General features: G+C 39.3%; 1 protein-coding gene across 5 annotated transcripts in view; it reads left to right on the forward strand.

Annotated features, from left to right (window-relative positions):
- Window positions 1-521: 521 nt before the first annotated feature.
- Window positions 522-20,494, forward strand: part of RBMS1 (RNA binding motif single stranded interacting protein 1) — a 215,636-nt gene continuing 195,663 nt past the window's right edge. For 2 of the 5 annotated variants that reach the window (XM_033231317.1, XM_033231318.1), the window contains exon 1: window positions 522-1,222. In XM_033231317.1, the coding sequence (XP_033087208.1) occupies window positions 1,148-1,222 (75 nt within the window). In that variant the 5' untranslated portion in view covers window positions 522-1,147. The remainder of the gene's footprint in view (window positions 1,223-20,494) is intronic. The other 3 variants (XM_033231322.1, XM_033231323.1, XM_033231321.1) reach the window with 2 other exon arrangements.

A 20,494-nucleotide genomic window follows, 5' to 3' on the forward strand; every position in this document is an offset into this window, starting at 1 on the left:
GATGTCTATATTGTGTCCTCTAATAACATTCTGCCTCTTTGCGGCATCCCCCCCTTAGAAGGATCCGTCTATTTGTTGTGAGGGGTGTGTGTGTGTGTGTGTGTGTGTGTATGTGTGTGTGTGCTTTGCCTCCCCTTGTGCAAGGGGCATGATTTCACCTCTCACATCTGGGAAAACCAAACCGAAGGACGCTAACCCTCCCAAGGTCACCTAGATTAGTGTTGTGGCCCGGGGTGGGTGGTAGGTGGGAGGAACAGAACCCAGGTGTCCGGACTCCAGCTTTGTTGGGCATTAAATCATTTTCCTTCCCTTGTGAAAAAAAATTACCGGGCGATGGGAAGTGAGAGATTAATCAGATTTCCTCTTTTCCCTTATTTCCCCTCCCCCTTACGAAGATAAAAACTCGGGAAAGCAGAAGAGGCGCCCTCTCTGCAGTTCTTAAGCTGAGTCCCCCCCATTCCCCCTCCACCCTCACTCCCACTCCCATTTCCCCAACCCCGACACAAAGCGATCTGGACTCCCAGGGCTTCCGCCAGTCCAACTGCGAGCCTAGGAGGTGAGGAGTGGTTAAAACTCAGCCCTCACCTCCGCGGGTCCCGGGCTCGGCGTCGCCCAGGCCCCGCCCCCGCCCGCCCTTCCCCCACGGCCTCGGAACGCCAGCCCCTCTCCTCTCTCCCATTCGGGCGCACCCACCCCAGATGCCGCCTGGCACCGAGCGCAGCCGCCGCTGCCGCACTTTCCACTTGTATTGATCACCTCTCAGCCCCGCGCAGCCAGCTTCCCCGAGCGGACCGCGGCCAGCGCGCCAGCCCTTAGCAGCCCCGGAGCAGTCGGGCTCCGGGAGGAAACTCCTTGGGAGCGCCCTGTCCAGGGTGCCCTCTGCGCTCTGCAGTGTCTTTCTTTCTGCCTGGGAGGAGGAGGAGGAGGAGGAGGAGGAGGAGGAGGGAGGAGGAGGAGGAGGAGGAGGAGGAGGAGGAGGAGGAGGAAGAGGAGGACGACGACGTCTGGTCCCGGCTGGGAGGTGGAGCAGCGGCAGCAGCAGCCGCCGCCGCCGCCGCCGCCGCCGGAAAGGGAGAGGCAGGAGAGCCCGAGACTTGGAAACCCCAAAGTGTCCGCGACCCTGCACGGCAGGCTCCCTTCCAGCTTCATGGGCAAAGTGTGGAAACAGCAGATGTACCCTCAGTACGCCACCTACTATTACCCCCAGTATCTGCAAGCCAAGGTAAAGGGGCACCGGGGGGAGATGACGGCCGGAGGAGGGGGTCCGGGGGTGCGCGCGGGGTCGGGCCCGGGGAGGGGCGCGCAGCGAGCCCCCGCCGCCCCCGGGCGGAGTTGCTGGAAGGTTGCTAACTATAGCGCTGGCCTGGGCAGAGCCGGGCGGCGCGCGGGGCGGCGGCTTCCCTGGGAGCGGAGTGCGAGGATCGGGTTACAGAAAGCCGCGGGGGGAGAGACTAGACAGGAAAGAGCCACCAGCCCCTTCCTGGCCCGGCCAGCGGGGAGGGTCGCGGGGCTGAGCGGCGCCCCTCGCCGAGCCCTGGCTGGCCGGCCGCCGTCGCCTGGCGTCCGCGTCTGGATCCGCTGGTGGCCCGGCTTTTCGACCCTTTCTCCAAGGGCCTCGCCCTGTAAGCTGTAACTCTTTGCTCCCCTCGCCGTGACGCGGAGCCTCCCGCCCCCCAGGGACGCCCCTCCACCTCCCGCGCGCGCGGTGACTGGGGCTGGAGGGGCGGCGGGGCCGGGACATTTTCCTCCCCGCCTCTGGCCCTGCGCGCCCGCCCCTCGCCTCTGATCTTTGTGCGGTGTGGCACTTCACCTGGTTACTGATTTCTACTTTTACGCTGGTGTTTTGGGTAGAAAAGTGGCCAAAGTTCACTCGCGTTCATTGATGTCCCTTCTAATCTCTAGAGGTTTTGCAGAGGAGGGACAATGGGCAGATTTCAGTGCAGAGAAAGAAGTGACTTCATATTTGGTTAAAAAAGAAACAAAAACAAAAGTAGCTTATATGTTTGCCACAGATCGATTTCCAATGTTGCTTTTTAAAAAGTGACCTCGGCACACTCTGGGTAACAACAGCTGATAACATGTAGTCATACAAATTGCGCCTGGCTTTCTAGGGACCCTAGGTACTTTGTTAGTGGGCCTATCTTATTTTTACAATAAGAATTTGATGCCTCCCGAACTCATTTAAAAAAATTGTTTGGGCCATGAAGACTGGAAATTTCACGGCTTTGGAAGCAGCCGCCAGAATTTGGGAGGGTGGAAGTTGGACGCAGCGGCCTTCTTCAGCCATTAACATCTATCACAACTCCGGGTGCCCTTCTAGATCACAAAAGTATCAGGTATGGATGCAGTGTCCCAGCTTTCTTTGGGAGATTGTAATCACGCTCTGCTTGCTGGTAGTTGGCCATTTCCGGCCTGGTACAAAGAATCTCTGATTCAGCCTTTTCTTTCTTAGAATGTGTGTGGTCCACGTTTTCATGTACTTACGACATAGCCCTGTATTTGTCTACGTAAAAAGGACACTTGTCAGTATCGAGACCAGAAATGTCCTAGCACTCCAGGGCCTCATTTTCACTTCACCCAATTCCCACTCCACTTTGGGTCACCAGAAAGCAGCAAAATGGTAGCAGCAAGGATACCCCTTATTCATCTCTGTGTAGTTTTCACAGTATTTGTTTTCAGGAACTTGCAGGAGATGCTACTTTTCTGTGAGCTACATGGAAGGTGTTCAAAGAAATTTTGTGGCATAATCAATGCACTGCCTTTTAGATGTCTTATATATTTAATGCACTTGTTTAAATTATGCAGCATTGGGTGGCTAAAAGGACAGCTTATTCAACACTTAACAATATGAATAATAAATATACCCACTCAGGTGAAGAAGAAAAAAAGCCATGTTTCTACAGGCACATTTACCTTAGTAATTTTTATATACCATTAGTAAGTTAGAAACCAAATCCATACCATTTAATGTAGCTAATGCAATGCCATTTGGCTTTTTTGCCCTGTAAATAATTGAAGAGAGAGACAAACGGCAAGAGCCTGCTCTAGTAATTAGGGTCGGATCCCAGAAAGCTTTACGGCCCATTTTCTGAAAGTGTGCTTCCTGTATAAAGCATTTAATATTGATTTGTGTTGCGGTAAATGACACTCTCAAAACATATTTTGCTATTTCTACAATTAAATCTGAAATCCTATTATTCTGAATTCCTTTGTTTCTGGAGAAAGGTATACATACTCACTTGACCTATATAACATGGTATTAAAGTTTGGTAATTAAGTCTAAATTCCCTGTTGTACAAGTATTTTGATTATCTCAGAAGGGGACAGCTTCTAAAAGTGGCATGTGACTAGATGCAAATTTTAGGTAAGCAGAGTTCGGAAAAGGTAGCCCTTTTTTCCCCTCTCCCTTATGTATCTGTTGGTAGCATGGTAGTAGTGTTGAGTCATTTAAAAAAAAAATAGACTTTGGTTTGTAGTTAGTTTGAAAACAAGTGTTGCCTAATCTTCCTAAAGAGTTAATAAACTCTCTTAGGATCTGCTGTCTGTCATGATTCTTGCCTCTGTGTGTTCTTTAACCTTCGTAAAATATGGGATAGAAAACATCACACTGTTGAAAGTGCAGTGATGTGTTTGCTAGGCAGAGTTGTTTTGAAACTTCTGTTTGGAAGCTATATCAAACACTGAAGAATGGCATGGCCATCTCAAAAGTGATATCTAATTTGTGCTCAAGAGATAGATGTGATTTTCTCAAATCTGATTCTTTTAATCAGAAGGAATAGATAATACCAGGTAAAATGGAACTTAACAGTTTGTTTTGTTACTATACTTTTAAAAGTTATATATGTCACACCATTCTTCTTGTTTTAGTGATCCAGTCTATTTTTGTAAATTTATTTTGTAATTTTCCCCATAAAAACATAGTAGTTACTTCCACATTTTATTAATTACAAAAAATACCATCTGTTGGGCTATATTGGAGCAAATGACCATATTGGCATGCTTTGTGCTTTGACAGAAAGAAAAAAAATCATTAGGAAAGGTACTATATCTCCATGAAACATAAAATAAACTTGAGGGCACTATGGAAGACCAGGACATGAGTGGAAATGAATGCGACTGTATAATATTCATAATACTTTGGTGTAGAGTTACATAAATTTCAAGTAACCTGATTTCACATGCTGTTGGGTTTTTTTGTATTTCTCAGTGAGGATGGTCTTATCACAGCAGGTTCTTTTTTATCAGCTGACACATTCATTCTGAAATGTAGTTTGATGTAGTTTTGTAAACATAACCACATGTTGTCCTAAAGAATTTTCTCAATTTTAAAATGACCTATGTTGTATTATATTAAATTTAATATCCAGCTTTTAGCTACACAGAAAAAAGATGTTGATAATCTAACATATTTTAACTTAAAGATTTGTATGTACACATTTTCAACCAGTGGCTGCATTAATTTCACTTATTGTAAAAGCAAGCCTTGAGTTATGGTCGGTTTGTTTCAAAGATACTATGACATACATTATTGCCAGTGCATGAATGTAAATAGTTATGGGCATTGAAATACTCTATTTCTTTTGAAGAAAGGGAAGTACAAAATTTTCTTTCCATGATTAGTTAGCTACATATTTTGTACCAACTAAAAGCAATTTGATACAGTTGTAATCTTTATTCACATAGTTCTAAGAATATATTTCTATAAAATATATGGAAAGCTTGATTTTTTTAAGTTTTTGTGTATAATGAAGTATTGTTTTCCACACTAAATAAATGTCTACACAAAAGATATATTTATTTCTAAAACAAAACATAATTTTGTTTTTACACTAGTTTTACATAAGTTTATGACACAGAATATATCTGAACCTAGCTTCAGAATCCGAAAATAATGAATGATATAATTTATTCTATTAATAAAGGCTACTAGAACAAAGCAGTTTTTCTTCATTGAACTTTTGCATGCATTTTTGGTTGAATTCCTTAACTCTTACTTAGTTGTAGCCAAATGAATATTGATTGTATCAATCTGTTTCTCCAGAAATTAGGAGTCCTGATTTGATACATAAAACTGTTGCGTCTAATTAAGTGGAAGTACACAGGCATAATATTGAGACATGGTGCGCTTTGTGTCATAAGATGTAACCACATTTATGAGGTAAATAGAGTTTGCTTAAAATATGTCAGTTTGGTAATGCAGTATTTTACACTGATGAATCAACCTCATTTCCTTAAGTGAGTGGGGTATTATGTATGACTATCTGGAAGTGGTTTTGGAAGGCTGAAGGACATGTAACTGTTATAACGAAGATACATTATAATGCAACAGTGTAGCACCCTTCTCTTCCAATAGCTATTTCTTTTGAATTTCCCATACAACCTTTTTCTTTTTTTTTCTTCCTTATATTGGGAGCCAAATCTTAAGTTCCTTGAAGGGAAAAGGAAAAGATAGGTGAACTAGGAAAGTATTCAATCATTGAGTATCAGTATAACTACATATGCCTTACATCTTTGGCAATCTTGGCTTTGAGTTTTAATTCAGATATGGGGAATTTCCATGTAATATACTTTCAAGAAAAGAATTTTTACTGATATGTTGCTCTGACTTTGTATTTTGCTTTAATGGTTTATTGAAACCATTTTGGCTTGTAGCTTTTGAATTGGGACAGTGAAGTTTTATCCTATTTATTGGAATATTATAGAAATAATAGATTATTATAGAAATAAGAGTATGTCAAGTTACTCTTGAGTGGAAAGGTTTATGCAATCTAAAATAGCTTATTTTAAAGAAATGTAGTAATGACATGTCAGTTATTCAAATGCAGCACCATAACATTTGGTATAAAACCAAACCAAATATTCAAAAGTTGAACGTCAGCTTGGGGATTTTATGTGGGATGAATTTAAATGTTCTGTTTTCTCTGCTGTTTTATTTTATTTGTTTATTTTTGAGACAGAGTCTTGCTCTATTGCCCAGTCTGGAGTGGAGTGGCATGATCTCGGTTCACCACAACCTCTGCCTCCCGGGTTCAAGCGGTTCTGCTGCCTCAGCCTCCCGAGTAGCTGGGACTAGAGGCGGGTACCACAATTCCTCACTAATTTTTGTATTTTTAGTAGAGACGGGATTTCACTACGTTGGCCAGGCTGGTCTTGAACTCCTGATCTTGTGATCTGCCTGCCGCAGCCTCCCAAAGTGCTGGGATTGCAGACGTGAGCCATCGTGCCCGGCCTCTGCTGTTTTATTTTAACGAATAAATAGTGAAACCTGATGGAATTCAGCTGTGCCTCACAAGAGGCAGCACTTGGACGTTGGAGGTCTACCATAGGTAGTTTGGTTAGGTGATACAGAGCAAAATGTCATTTTAGAACAAACAGTGTGTGTTGAACACACATACAAATTTGAGTACATATGCAAATTTGATAATAGAAACAAAGCATTTCTTAGTCTGGTAGATGTGAGGTCAATAGAAGAGTGTAGAGAGGATGATAATAGCTAAGCCAACCACAAACTGAACATATATCTCCCATAATCTAATTCCTTAATGCATCTAGTCTCCTTAACGAAATTATGTGAATATTTTAATTTTTCAAACAATCACTGGAAAATAAGAATGTCAAAATGATGAGAGAAAAACAAAAAGGAAAGAGAAAAAATCAACATCTGAACCTCCTAGGGGAGAAAAATGTATAAAATTAAGCATTGTCATTCTCTCCCTATGTTGTCTCTTAACTAATTCTTAAGTGGATGCATTTTAGAAGATGGAGAATATGTTGGATGTTGAATATGAAAACCTAGATTCTAAAAGTGAGGTTGGACGCTGATATGAACAGTTAACTTGCATGTAGATCTGGCACTGTAAACATGCTAAATCAATGTTAGTGGGTGATTTCCTACATTCACTGTAATATCTGTGTTCTGGATGAGGTAAAGTTTTAAGCTGGTAGTTTGTTGTAAAATTGCTGAGGCTCATGATGAAGGACTAAAATATTAGCCAATCAATTGTATTTACTGAGTGACCCCAGTACATCATTCTTTGCACTTGACATTGGGAAAATTTAGAGAGTGGAACATCTGGTACCTGCTCTCCAGCACCTCACAAGCTAGCAGGGAGGACAGAATAGACACAATACAAGAAATAAGCACAGAATATTTACAAAGTAGTACACCCACGAAAGCAGCACACCAGCTGGTGTCCTGGGTTTGAGTGACTGAGAAGGCACTAAGATATATGTAGGATTAAACACTTTGCCATGTCTTTTGCCAGAAAATGTAAAGTGCTAATAAAAGCTACAATAAACCTGGGAATTTTAGAAAGGAATAGGGCTTGAAATGAATAAATGAATTTTTTACTTGATTATCAGCATTGTTTTGCATTTTTTCTGCTGTATAAATTCTTTTAAGAGTACTTAGAATTTTAAACGTATAATATTTTTTGTACTTTATGTTAACTCCTCCTCAAAGTTTCATATTCAATTAATTTATTTCATCCTATTATTTTTCTGGTTTATGCTTACAAATGTGCTGTTAAGCCAACCTGTTAGAGGTGTGGCAGGTTGGAAATGTAGTCCTTAAATGATGACATAGTGGTTATACAGAAGTATAACTTTGATTGTTTTGAACCATTTGAAATGATGTTTATTTCTCCTAACTGATTAGCTTTGCTCCGGCAAAGGGGAGGAAATAAGTTTGGGGTTTGTAATGCTACTAATTAGACCATTGCTTGCCTGCAATCTACACATTGATAATGTGTCTAATGTGGGCTGGCATTTCTTCAGAAAATAAAATGTTAAAAAATTATTCCTAGTCTTTTTTTTTTTTTTTTGAGGCGGAGTCTCCCTCTGTCGCCCGGGCTGGAGTGCAGTGGCCGGATCTCAGCTCACTGCAAGCTCCGCCTCCCGGATTTACGCCATTCTCCTGCCTCAGCCTCCTGAGTAGCTGGGGACTATAGGCGCCCGCCACCTCGCCCGGCTAGTTTTTGTATTTTTTTTAGTAGAGACGAGGTTTCACCGTGTCAGCCAGGATATTCCTAGTCTTTAGTGGATATCTCTTTATCTGGTCATCAGCCAGCTTTGATTCTTTCAAAATATTCATGCTGCAACTGGATCCAAGTGCTTCAGGAGTCCTGTTGTCCTCCACTTGGCCTTAGTGTGGCCCCTGGAATCCATTCCTCAGGCTACCCATTGAACAACATGTGCTATGCAGTTGGGCTGCTGGGTCCCAGATAAACAGTGATTTCAGGGAAAGGTTTTGTGCAACGAAATGAGATCATTTCATAGATGTCATAAATATTTTCACTGGTCCTGAAGGAACAATACATCATCTTCCCAGATCCGTTTCACACAGTGCTAGAGGTGTTTCTTCTACAAGTTGAAAAACCGAATACTTAGAATGGCAGAATTGGATGCCATGCTCCGAACTTGAGTTTCTTGGGCCGGGGGGCGGGGGTGGAGGACAGGGAATTGAATTGCGAAAACAGAATTTTATATTACGAGCTTATATTTATATTATCCTCAAATAATGCTATACTATTTCCCCTGCTAAATGCTTTTTAAACGTGATGGTTTTGAGTTGCAATTGGGAGTATATTTGAACTGGAGAACCCCTAAACCCTCCCTTACCAGTAGAATTACAATGAAAATTTTCACAGTTTATATAATAAGGTCTCAGATAAAATATTTAGTCATTAGGAAAAGTAAATTATATTGAAATTTGTAATATCGTCAACTTTACCTTTGTCTTCTCAACAACAATTTCATTTCATCATCCAACAGGTTTTTGACAAATGCAGACATTTATAAAAAGAAAAATTTGCCAGAAAAATGTATTTTCAAGTCACTAACTGAAATACTCCCACGACCCTCTTTGCCTCCTACAAAGCACAGTTCTGATTAATTTCATTGTTTCTAAAACGACATTCTTTTAAAAAGGTGCCTAATCTCAGCCTCTTTTTAGGTTTCATTCCACATGATCACTTGCATACTTCTATTTAAAAAACAATAAACACAGAAAGAATTACCTATCAGAGAATGGGCCACTAGATGATGTTTTCCTCATGCTCTATGTGATTTGTTCAAAAATTGGGTATACCTTAACTTATAAGTGAGTTGCATTTCCAACAATTTTATTCCAAACAGCTTGTCATTTGATTATTTAAAACTTCAAATTCATTTCATAAATAACTAGTTATACTTAATGATATGGTCCCCAGCGAACCTATGAGAGTCTGTAAAAGTAACCCACTTTATAATTCACATATAGTTCTCTACTAATACTGCCATTGAACCAAATCACCACATCAGATGTTTCTTGGAGTGAGGGGTGAGTTTTCAGAGTTAGATTTCCAGGAACCCGTCTTTGCTTTCTTTGGGTGAGTGGGAAGACAGGGCTCTTCTACAATCTTTCTTTTTTTTTTTTTTTCTACAATCTTTCAACAAGGCTTTGAGCTTTTATGATAGGGGAGGGGTTTCAGCTTGTGAAGTCAGCTTGTGAAGTCACAGGGATCAGGGAGTTTGTGCTGGAGCTTCCTCTGGGGGTCCCCTGAGAGCCCTCTTCACTTCTAGACCCACTCACCTGTTTTCTTGTGCTGGCCTCAGAGATAAACTCGTTCCCTTTTCCCCTTAATTAAAATAAAATCTTTTCCTTTTTAAGAGCCAAGGGTTCCTAGTAGTGCTTATCATGCTGAACTTACCTCTACTAGATTACTACAGCCTCACAGCTTTTCTTTACTCTCCTTTAGCCCTGAATCAAGCAAACATCTCTTGAGGCTGGTAACCAGAAGGAAGCAAAAAGACAAAGTAAAAATTCTATCTATCTTTTCCACTTCTCTTTTTACCTTTTCTTGGTTCGTTGATGCTTCATAACTCTTTAGGGAATCCCCAGACCCCAGACCTCAGACCTCCTTTAGAATCCGATGACGGCGTACTTTTTATTTTATTTTATTTTATTTTTTTTTTTGAGACGGAGTTTCGCTCTGTAGCTCAGGCTGGAGTGCAGTGGCACGATCTCGGCTCACTGCAAGCTCCGCCTCCCGGGTTCACGCCATTCTCCTGCCTCAGCCTCCTGAGTAGCTGGGACTACAGGCGCCCGTCACCATGCCCGGCTACTTTTTTGTATTTTTAGTAGAGACGGGGTTTCACCGTGTTGGCCAGGATGGTCTCAATCTCCTGACCTCGTGATCTGCCCACCTCGGCCTCCCAAAGTGCTGGGATTACAGGCGTGAGCCACCGCGCCCGGCCGATGGCGTACATTTTCATTAACCTCAAATGTTTACCTAGAATCAGCCTGCGGAGCACAGGTTAAGAGTCTTACCCAGGGTGGGGAGCAGTGGCTATGCTTATAATTCCATCGCTTTGGGAGGCCGATAGGGGAGGATTGCTTGAAGCCAAGAATTCCAGACCAGCCTGGACAACATAGTGAGACACCGTCTTTGGGGGGGGGGGGGAGAATCTTATCCTGGAAGGAAGACAAAGACTGAACAAATCTATGCTTCCGAGGATGAATCAGACCAGACCAGAGATCGCTTCATGTATTTTTCTGTGTTGTAGCTCAACAGACTCTGATGAAGAGCTGCACAAAAGCCAGTGTCCTGCAGAGTGGGGTTGGGTGGCGTGAAGTTCATACCCCTATCCAGCAAGGGTTTGAACAGTTTCACAGTGTGTTTACTTTCTCTCTTCTCCTCCACTTCTGCTCTCCAATTTTCTTGTTGTACTCTTAAGAGTTAAGCCACTCTGGACTGACTTCTGTCCACTAACAGGTGTGTGTGATAGTGGTAGATACACCAGTGTGACCATCGTATAAGCTACTCCCACTCCATCTGCCGGAATCAGGGACCAAGTGGGTCTGACGTAATTTGGCTAAAAAATCTTTACTACTTCTTAATGCTGTAGACTGTGATTAAGAATATGCTAACAACAATTGTCCCTGATTTGGGTTTTCTTTTCTGATTCCTTATCCAATTTTATATGGAAATTTTAAATAAAATTGTATTTGGTAATGTATAAGTGTGTTATGGAACCATAGACATGATGTAATACTTTGAACAAAAGTACATAATTAGCATAATAAAAAGTATTTTTATGGTAAATGTATACTCCTAATGAGATTGAAACTTTAATATGATAAAGTCAAATAGCAAGCGGTTTACATTTTTTTCTTAACCCATACTAAAATTTAAAATTATGTATAACCATTTTTTCTACTTTTTGAATACTAGTTATTCTTTACCTTAAAAAATAATCAAAAAGTTGTGTTTTTATATTGGCAAAAACCTAAAAACAGATGTGTTTCTTATTTGGTAGTAGTTTCTCAGACTTTAAGTTTAGCAGCGGAAATGTTTAACCTTGATTTTGTTTCCTTTTTTTTTTTTTTAAGAGAGATTATTTTTTAACCTACAAATAGGATTTAAAACGACAGTGGGTGATATCTGGTGTTCTTTTCTACCTCTCTATCTCTGTCACAAAATTCAAATTCATGTTTCAGCAGTACAGGATGTTCTTCAGTACACATCCTTTGAGCCTTCAAAATTTGATTTGACTGTGTGGTCTGACGATAGCATGTTGAGATAAGTACATTGTGATAGTAATCTGTGCCCGAGCCCTAATGAGCATCTGCTTTCTAGGGCGCCACAACAGCACCTTTCTTTGTTTCCTCTTCCTTTGCTTCTTTGATTTGAATCTTGTTACATTCTGCAAATGGGTCATTTTTGTTTGTTTTTCAGTATGCAAATCCTCCTATCTCCCTTTTTTGGGGAAAAAGAAGCCAGATATTTTAAATATAAATGAATGCACAGGGAATTTTAAAGGAGTCTTCAGGAAGTGCACAGCTATAGTTCTTCTATTAGCAAATCAGACATATTATTCTAAAAATCATCTAGTTAATTTGATACAGATGGAACTACCTGGTCAGTTTAATTAAATTCAATAATTACTTACTGTGCAGGCATGGTATTAGGCCCTGAAAGGTGCAATATGTAATTAAAACACAGTGTGCATCATCATAACGCACAATGGAATAATTTTATTTAAAACTTCTATAGTGCACAAATTTTAAATCTATAGGTTGATATACTCATGTAACAGCCACTCAGGTGATGATATAACATTTCCAGAACCAGACAGCATCCTTAGTTGTACCCACTAAACGTAACTACTAGTGTGACTTCTATCTTTGTTGGTTGGTTGTATCTATTCTTGTACATCATAAAGATGAAACCATATTGTATATATCCTTTTCTGTCTGGCCTCCTTAGCTCATTATTATTTTGTTTTGAATCATTGATGTTATGTGTGCAATTGGTTCTCTTTTTAATGCTATGTGTACTCCATTACAGGATATATTGTATCAAAATTTATTTATTCATTCTATTATTAATGGGCATTTGGATTATTTCAATTTAAGACTATTTTGAATAAAATTGTATCAAAAGTTATTTATCCATTCTATTATTAATGGGCATTTGGATTATTTCAATTTAAGACTATTTTGAATAAAATTACTGTAATTGTCTTGTTCATATCATGTGTTCAACATATGCACTTACTCCTAAGAGAGGAATTTGTAGGTCATAGGATATGTGTATGTTCAGCTTGGGTAGACACTACCAGTTTTCTCCTGCCAGCAAAGCATGAGAAATCTGATTGCTTTGCGTCCTCACTAAAACTTGATATTGTCAGTCTTTTAATTTTAGCCCTTCTGGTGGGTGGGTATCTCATTGTGGTTTTAATTTGCATTTTCTTGATGATTAATGATGTTGAGCACTTTTACAAATATATTCATTGGCCAATTAGGTATCCTCTTTTGAGAAGTCTTTTGCAAAATTTGGCCATTTAAAAAAAAAAAACAACTTTATTGGGATATAATTTACATACCATGCAATTCAACTTTCTGTTCACTTTTTAAATTGGGTTCTTTTTTTATTGGTTTGTAGGTTTTAAAATATATTTTGGATACAATCCTTCATCAGACATATGTATGAAAATATCTTCCCCTAATTTTCAGTTTTCGTTTTTACTCTGATTGATAGTTTTAATAAATAGAAGTTCTTAATTTTAATGAAGTAAAATTGACTAATCTTTTATGATAATTGCTTTTTGTGTCTGTTTAAGAAATTTGCTTACTTTTAGATTGTGAAGTTTTTGTTTTTGTTTTTTTTTAACATTTCCTACTAGAAGCTGTGTTTTATCTTTCACATTTAGGCCTGCAATCAATTTCCAATTAATGTTTGTGTTTGGTGTGGATAGCATCAAGATTTGTTATTGTTGTTTGTTCCACCACCCCCCTCCCTGCCCCTCAACAGGCCCAGTATGGCTATGTTATTGATCCAGCCCCATTTATTGAAAAGACATTTTCCTCCTTTGAATTTCATTGTTGCCTTTGTTGTAAACCAGGTGACCATGTTTGTGTGGTTCTTTTTCTGCACTCTTGCTTTTTTTTTTTTTTTTTTTTTTTTAAGGCAGTCTCACACTGTTGCCCAGGCTGGAGTGCAATGGTGTGATCTAGGCTCACTGCAACCTCTGCCTCCCAGGTTCAAGCAATTCTCATGCCTCAGCCTCTTGAGTAGCTGAGATTACAGGTGTTCGCTACCATGCCTGGGTAATTTTTTTGTATTTTTAATAGAAATGGAGTTTTGCTGTGTTGGCCAGGCTGGTCTCGAACTCCTGGCCCCAAGTGATCCATCACCTCGGCCTCCCAGTGGATTCTTGCTCTGTTTCATATGTATCCTTGTGTCAAAACTAATTACTATAGCAATATAGTAAGTGCATGTTCTCCAAAGTGCTCTTAACTATTCTAGGTTCTTTGCATTTCCTTATAAATTTTAGCATTGGCTTATCAATTTCCGTACAAATAAATCTGCTAGGATTTTTATTGGAATCATACTAAATCTGTACATCAATTTAGGGAGAATTGATATATTAACACTAATGAATCTTCCAGACTTCAAGGATGGTATATCTCTTATTTATTTATGAATTTACCCCTTTAAGTAATTAATAATAAAACACAATGAAAAGTTATTGTTTTAAGTACTTGTTTCTTAAATACATCCAAAGATTTCTTCAAGATCTGTATTATGATAGTTGGCATAGGTTCTATGAAGAAAATAATTCTTTTGAAGAGAGAGAGTATGTTTATTATCACAGATCAAAATTAATTTTGAAAAAGAGACTTGCCACTGAAACTTTACTCTTTAAGAACAGATGACGTTCTTTTTGATTTTTCTTGAATGCATGTCAAAATATAACTGTGTTTCCCCTTTATACTCTTTATTCTCTTTGTTTATTTGATGGCTTTGTTTATTTGATGTTGTTGTGACATCCCATTACCCTGCCTTATATATTTATAAACATAATAATAAATTGAAAATTAGTTTTTTTGGAGGATTTTCTGACATCTCTTATGATTTTTTAATATGCCTCTGATATTGTGAAAGCAAAGATTGGGAATTGCTGCATAGATACTAACTTCTAAGCAATAAAACATGCTGCTCAATGGACTTCAGTTCCTTCAAACCTTTTCTTAGATGTTCCAAAAATCTTTTATATATGTATATATATTTCATGCTTTATATTGAAAGTTTTAAGCTTTGATTATTGCCATATTCAGCCAACCAAAAACAACTACATAGAACCTTCAAAGCTTATTAGTTCTGGCTAGGTTAGCCTAGGTTGAGTAGGACCTTCAAAGCTTATTAGTTCTTCAAAAACAACTACGTAAAACCTTCAAAGCTTATTAGTTCTGGCTAGGTTAGCCTAGGTTGAGTAGGAGGTTGAATAGATGACTTCTGAAATTCCTTAAATTCTAAATTTTATGATTCTGGGAATTTATAACATCCAAGAATTACAGAATGTTAGAATGGGAAGGAACTTTAAGATCATCTGGTCAAAGCCACTCATTTTACAGATGAGAAAGGCTACCCAAGTGTAGAGACAGAGGTAGAGCTCTGGGGAGGCAGAGAGAGGGGAAGTGGCAGAATAGCCAGAGCTGGGGAGGGTCTGGGCATGACCTCACAGCACTGGTCAATCCATGGCCTGCAGAGGAAAAAGGGAGAAGGGAGACCACACAGGAGCTTCAGCATCACTCCAGGAAACTGATCACAGGTTGGATGGGATGCGAATGGGGCCAGTGGCACCAGCTGGTGTCTGAACAGGAATCAGTAATGTTCACTCTGTCTGAGGTCACCTGGCAGTCAGGGCCAGCCAGACTTTTGTGCTTTCTACAACTAGCATAGCTGCTTCTCTTGGTTTGGCAGAACAGCAGCATCCAGAGCTGATTCTGCCTTGCTCTCATGTGTCTAACCTGTTGTAGATGAGCTGGGTAGCCCATAGCTGCGCCCTGCTCACACTCCATGGCTCCTGGCCTATTCATGGCCTTGTTGTGTTTCTGAAGTCTTTCTTTGCCACATTCCTAAAGATTTTTGCTGTTGTGGCTGTGGGACCATAACCCTCTTCACTTTTTCAGTATGCCTGAAATTTTCCCAGATCAGCAGGTTGGACTCAAACTACTTCATTCTTGCTAAACTTTCTCTATCCTGCCATCACTACCTGTTGTAATTAGTTTGGTCAACAACAACAACAACCCAGTGAGGCTCTGATTAAACACCACCTCTCTCTGTTGAAGCCAACCCTTTCGTTCACCACTCCGATGGGAACTGCCTTCCTAATGCAAGCACTCCACACTGGTCTCTGTTTTTTTTCCCTGAACTAGCTGAATACACTTGGCAGGTGGGCAGCCTTCAGGAATCATCATACAATTAGGCTTCAGGAGCTCTGTTTTAGTCAATTATGTGGATAACCTCGGAAAAACAAAATGCACGGTAGGTGGCATCAACAAGCTCATTGTGCCTTTGGGCACGGCTTTTCCCTCGTGCTGTTTGGATCATATACTCATTAAGTCCACCAGCTGAAAATGTCACAACTGGCTGTGTGCCATGCATTGGGGAAATCAAATACAAGAGAAATTGGGATATATTGAGCAAATAAAAGAGAATGATTTTTCCACAATTTACAAAAGATTTACCATTAAAAATGACACTTTAGTTCATTTACATATTTTCAAAGATGATTACAGGTCACTAACTCTTTGATAGAAAGTGTAATTTAAACTTAAGCTACCAGGAACCATGGCATACTAAAGATTAATTAGGTATTAGGATAAATGGTTTGTGCAATTTCTTAAGTCTTTTGAAAAGGATGAGTTTGTTTTATTATATTTGATTTATACGCAACTTCTTAGGATTGTATGATTGAGTAAAAGCAAGGCACAATTGTAGCTAGCTTTGTTTGTTTGTTTTTGTTTATTTCTCACTGTTTTAAGGGTCCTTTGCCCTGGTTGGTTCAAAAATTTTCTTCCCGTAAGTGTGTGTGACCAGAACTAGTGAATTCTTGAAGCGTTGGGATACACAGAAGGAAAGGACCATGGACAATTTAAAATCGTGTTGTCTGTAAGAAAACCTAAGTTTTATGTGTACCATTATTATTTGACAAGTGTCATAGTCAACGAGGTCTCCAGTGAGGAAGTGTGTTGTAAGAATAGGGAGGGACATGCCTTTGGAGACAGCATGCAGTGCCTTTTTGGTAGAGCAGTTGGCCCACTAGGACTGGAAGACTCTCTTGGTTGGAACTGAGAGAATCATCTTAAACAACATGCTGAGCCAAAACATTTTTTGATGTTAATAATATTCATGTGTAAATAGATTGTTTCAAATCTCTCCAAAATCATAGCGGTAGCTTTGTACTTGGACTTCCTTTACTTGTTTAATTTTCAACAGCAAAAGATGGGCATGATGAACACCTTAAAAGTCATGTGGATTATTTGTCTGAATTAAAAATGTATGTATTCAATCAGAAAGATATAAAGTCTGAAAGGAAAGTGAGGGTAAAATAAGCAGATGAGGAATTATTATCCCTGGAAATACAGGGAATTTTCTTTTTGATACAAATTTACTTCCTAAAATAAAAGTTTCTAGTGTTAGTACCTTTCATCAAACTTTCTTAATGTAATAGGAAGCTTTTAGCACAGTTTACCCACATTATCTAAGAATCTGCAGGCAATTAAAAAAAAAATAGCTAGGCGTGGTGGCATACACCTGTAGTCACAGCTACTTAGAGGCTAGGGCAGGAGGATCCATTGAGCCCAGGAGTTTAAGGCTAGTGAGCTAGGATTGTGCTACTGCACTGAAGCCTGGGTGACAGAATGAGATTCTGTCCCTTAGGGGGAAAAAAATGCAGGCAAACTGAAGCAAGTATATAAAATTATTTTAATTAATTTATTATTATTATTATTTTTTTGAGACAGAGTCTCTCTCTGTCACCCAGGCTGGAATGCAGTGGTGCAAACATGGCTCATTGCAACCTCAACCTCCTGGGCTCAAGTGATCCTCCTGTATCAGCCTCCGAAGTAGCTGAGACCACAGGCATGCACCACCACGCCCTGCTAGATATATGCAATTCTGTGTTGGTTGTGTGCTCACTCTTAGGCCGCCTGTAAAGTTTCATTCTTTGGATGCTTGAGAAATGTAGACTGCTTACTAATTTGATTTTTGTTTCTTCTTATATTTTAATTTTCACTAAGTGACATTTCATTTAGACCATACTGTATAACATTTAATGCTGGGGGAAAAAGACTGAGAAAGTCACAAAGTATCAGGAAAGAAAAGGCATAGCATGAGGTTACATGTGTATTTAGAAATAGTTTTATATCGTGCTTTATAAACAATAATTTGTGTACATGCAGGCTTCCTTTACAAGAATGTAAGATCCTTAAAGACAAGAAGTATATTTTGTTCAGTTTTGTGCCTATTACAATGTTTTGCACTTGGTAGGTACTTGGTATTTATTGAATTAAATTTGTATTTTTTGTTTACCAACATGATAAAGAGGAATATGAGAGACAGACAGAATTCTTTAGTGATGAAATGCTTCTGCTTCAAATACATATGTGATTAGGATAAAAATGAGATTTTAGCCTGAATTACCTAAGTAATGTTCTCAATCTCAAGCTTTACTAAGAGACTTGCTCATAGTGTCTCCAAAGGCGATCACAACTAAGCTAGTTTGTCGTTGTCACATAAACACTTCATAAAATGCAAAAACCAAATAGTCAATGACTATCTTAAATATAATGAATATAATGTGTATAGAAAAGGGGGGTGGTGGACAGGTGCAGTGGCTCATGCCTGTAATCCTGGCACTTTGGGAGGCCGAGGTGGGTGGATCACTTGAGTCCAGGAGTTTGAGACCAGCCTGTGCAACATGGCAAAACCCCATCTCTACAAAAAAATACTAAAATTAACTGGATGTGGTGGCTTGTGCCTGTAGTTGCAGCTACATGAGAGGCTGAGGTGGGAGAATTGATTGAGTCGGGGAGGCGAAGGTTGCAGTGAGCCAAGATCACACACCTGCACCCCAGCCTGGGTGATGGAGTGAGACCCCTTCTCAGAAAAAAAAAAGAAAGAAATTGGGGGGCCCATTCTACTCTATTAGTATAATTTTAAAAATAGCATATGGATGGGGCATTATTAACTGAAAAGCAATTAAATTTTTAAAAGCAAAATAAATGGCTACATATCTAAAAACAATATTTCTTAGGATTTGCTGAAGGTTTCTAAGGACCTAGAACTGTGTCTGACAAGAATATGTGATTATATTACTTAGGATTCTGATAGGAAATGCATGACATACATACAAAAACTTGGTAATGTGTTGGCAGGTCTTAGGAAAACCAAAAGGAGACAATGACATGTTCCAAGGCCAGCAAAAGATGAGTGCTTTTACTACTCAAAGTCTGAACGAGCAAAGTGTGGGAGCAGTTACCAGAACCTGGAGGGGAAGCCCAGTGCAGGGGGCTCCCTGAAAGAGGTGATCGCCTTCAGCTGAGGACCAAGCCCATGTTGACCAGATATCTATCACTTTCCTCCTACCCTTAGATCTGCCAGTACCTCCAATTAGAACCAACAGGAAGCCCGAGAGAGGAGGATACCAGTGATGCAGGGCATGTGGTCAGCCCCCAGGGCACAGGATAGAGGGGAGAAGGTGGAGAGGTGAATGAAGTGTGGGAATCAGGAAATTTTGTTGAATAAAGGAATGGCTGCTTGCTACTTTTCTTAATGGATAGTTTCAATTCTTTCAGTTAACATGGCTACCCATTGCCTTCTTAAAAATCTGCTGTGATTACTCAAATGAATTAGAAAAGCAGTATTTAGTGAGCGCCTACCATAGCATTTTTACAGGTCTATTGCTAATCAATAGTGGAAACTTTCTAAGAAAATTAGTTATTAGTGGAAATTTCAGGCTGTCTTCAGAAATCTGCATTATCTTAAGTCTACAACCTGAAAAACACAATCACTTGAATCTCATAATTATTCAACAAGGATGTGAAACATTATCGCATCATAAATACGACATATTACCTGCAAGGCAACTGAAAATACTTTGCGGGACATTGAGTTCATGGATACTTGTTTTCTGGTTATTCTTACACTACTCAAGCCTACTTTTTGCCCACCTTTTCCACATTATGCTTTATTTAATCTGTCTTTAATAGGTCGTAAGAATTATATCTGAGATTTTGCATTTTAAAAGGAACAAGCTCTAAGTTTGATTATGAAAAATGCTTGAAATGACTCTTCCTGTACATACGTATTCAAGAAGTTTTGTTTTGTTTATTGTGGTAAATAATGTTAAATTTGTCATTTTAACCATTTTTTGTGTACAATTCAGTGGCACTGAGTACATTCACATTATTAGGCAACCATTACCACTGAAGAATGTTTTTTAATCCTTCCTATTGAGAGGTGGTATTTCTAGATTCACGGAGATGTTTTTCTCTTTCAAAAAGAACAACAGCAAAATCCCATGAACTGGCAGTCATATCAGTAAAGAAACATCTGCCCAAATCCTATCAAGTGACATTTTAAAGTGGTATTAAATTAGCAAAGCTATTGTAAGCTTGTTCATCAACACACACAAAGAAAGAACTTGTTGGAAATAACTTTTAGAATCAACATATCCCTTTAAGCAGGAAGATGCTGTTATTTTGCTACTTTTTATTTCACCTCTGAATGAATTTTGTCAGAAGTCCAGCTAACACTCTAGCTTGTGGTTGTAATGTATGGGATATGCCACACTTTGTGACTCACCTTTTTTTAATGTATTTTTCAAATTTGAATAATATCCGGACTCAAACTTACGCTCTTTTGTTCATTTAATTGAGTTCTTGAGATGGTAATAACACAGCAGTGAAATTTTTAACTTTTATGTATGATAAAACACATAATTAACTCATAATGTTTTATGACAATATAAAGATAAAACTAGCTTTCCTCTACAACATGGGTTCTTCTTACCTGTTGTCATAGTAACCAAGTAAACACTAATAAAACCAAATGGGCATCAAAAAAGTTTTTCATATAAATGGTATTGGAAATATTTATAGGACCTTTAACAAATAGATTATCTGAGTAGAGGAAGAAAAGACTCAAGTAATAGAGGAGAGGTA

Source organism: Trachypithecus francoisi, unplaced genomic scaffold, assembly GCF_009764315.1.
Source record: "Trachypithecus francoisi isolate TF-2019V2 unplaced genomic scaffold, Tfra_2.0 Lachesis_group13, whole genome shotgun sequence".
NCBI lineage: Eukaryota > Metazoa > Chordata > Mammalia > Primates > Cercopithecidae > Trachypithecus > Trachypithecus francoisi.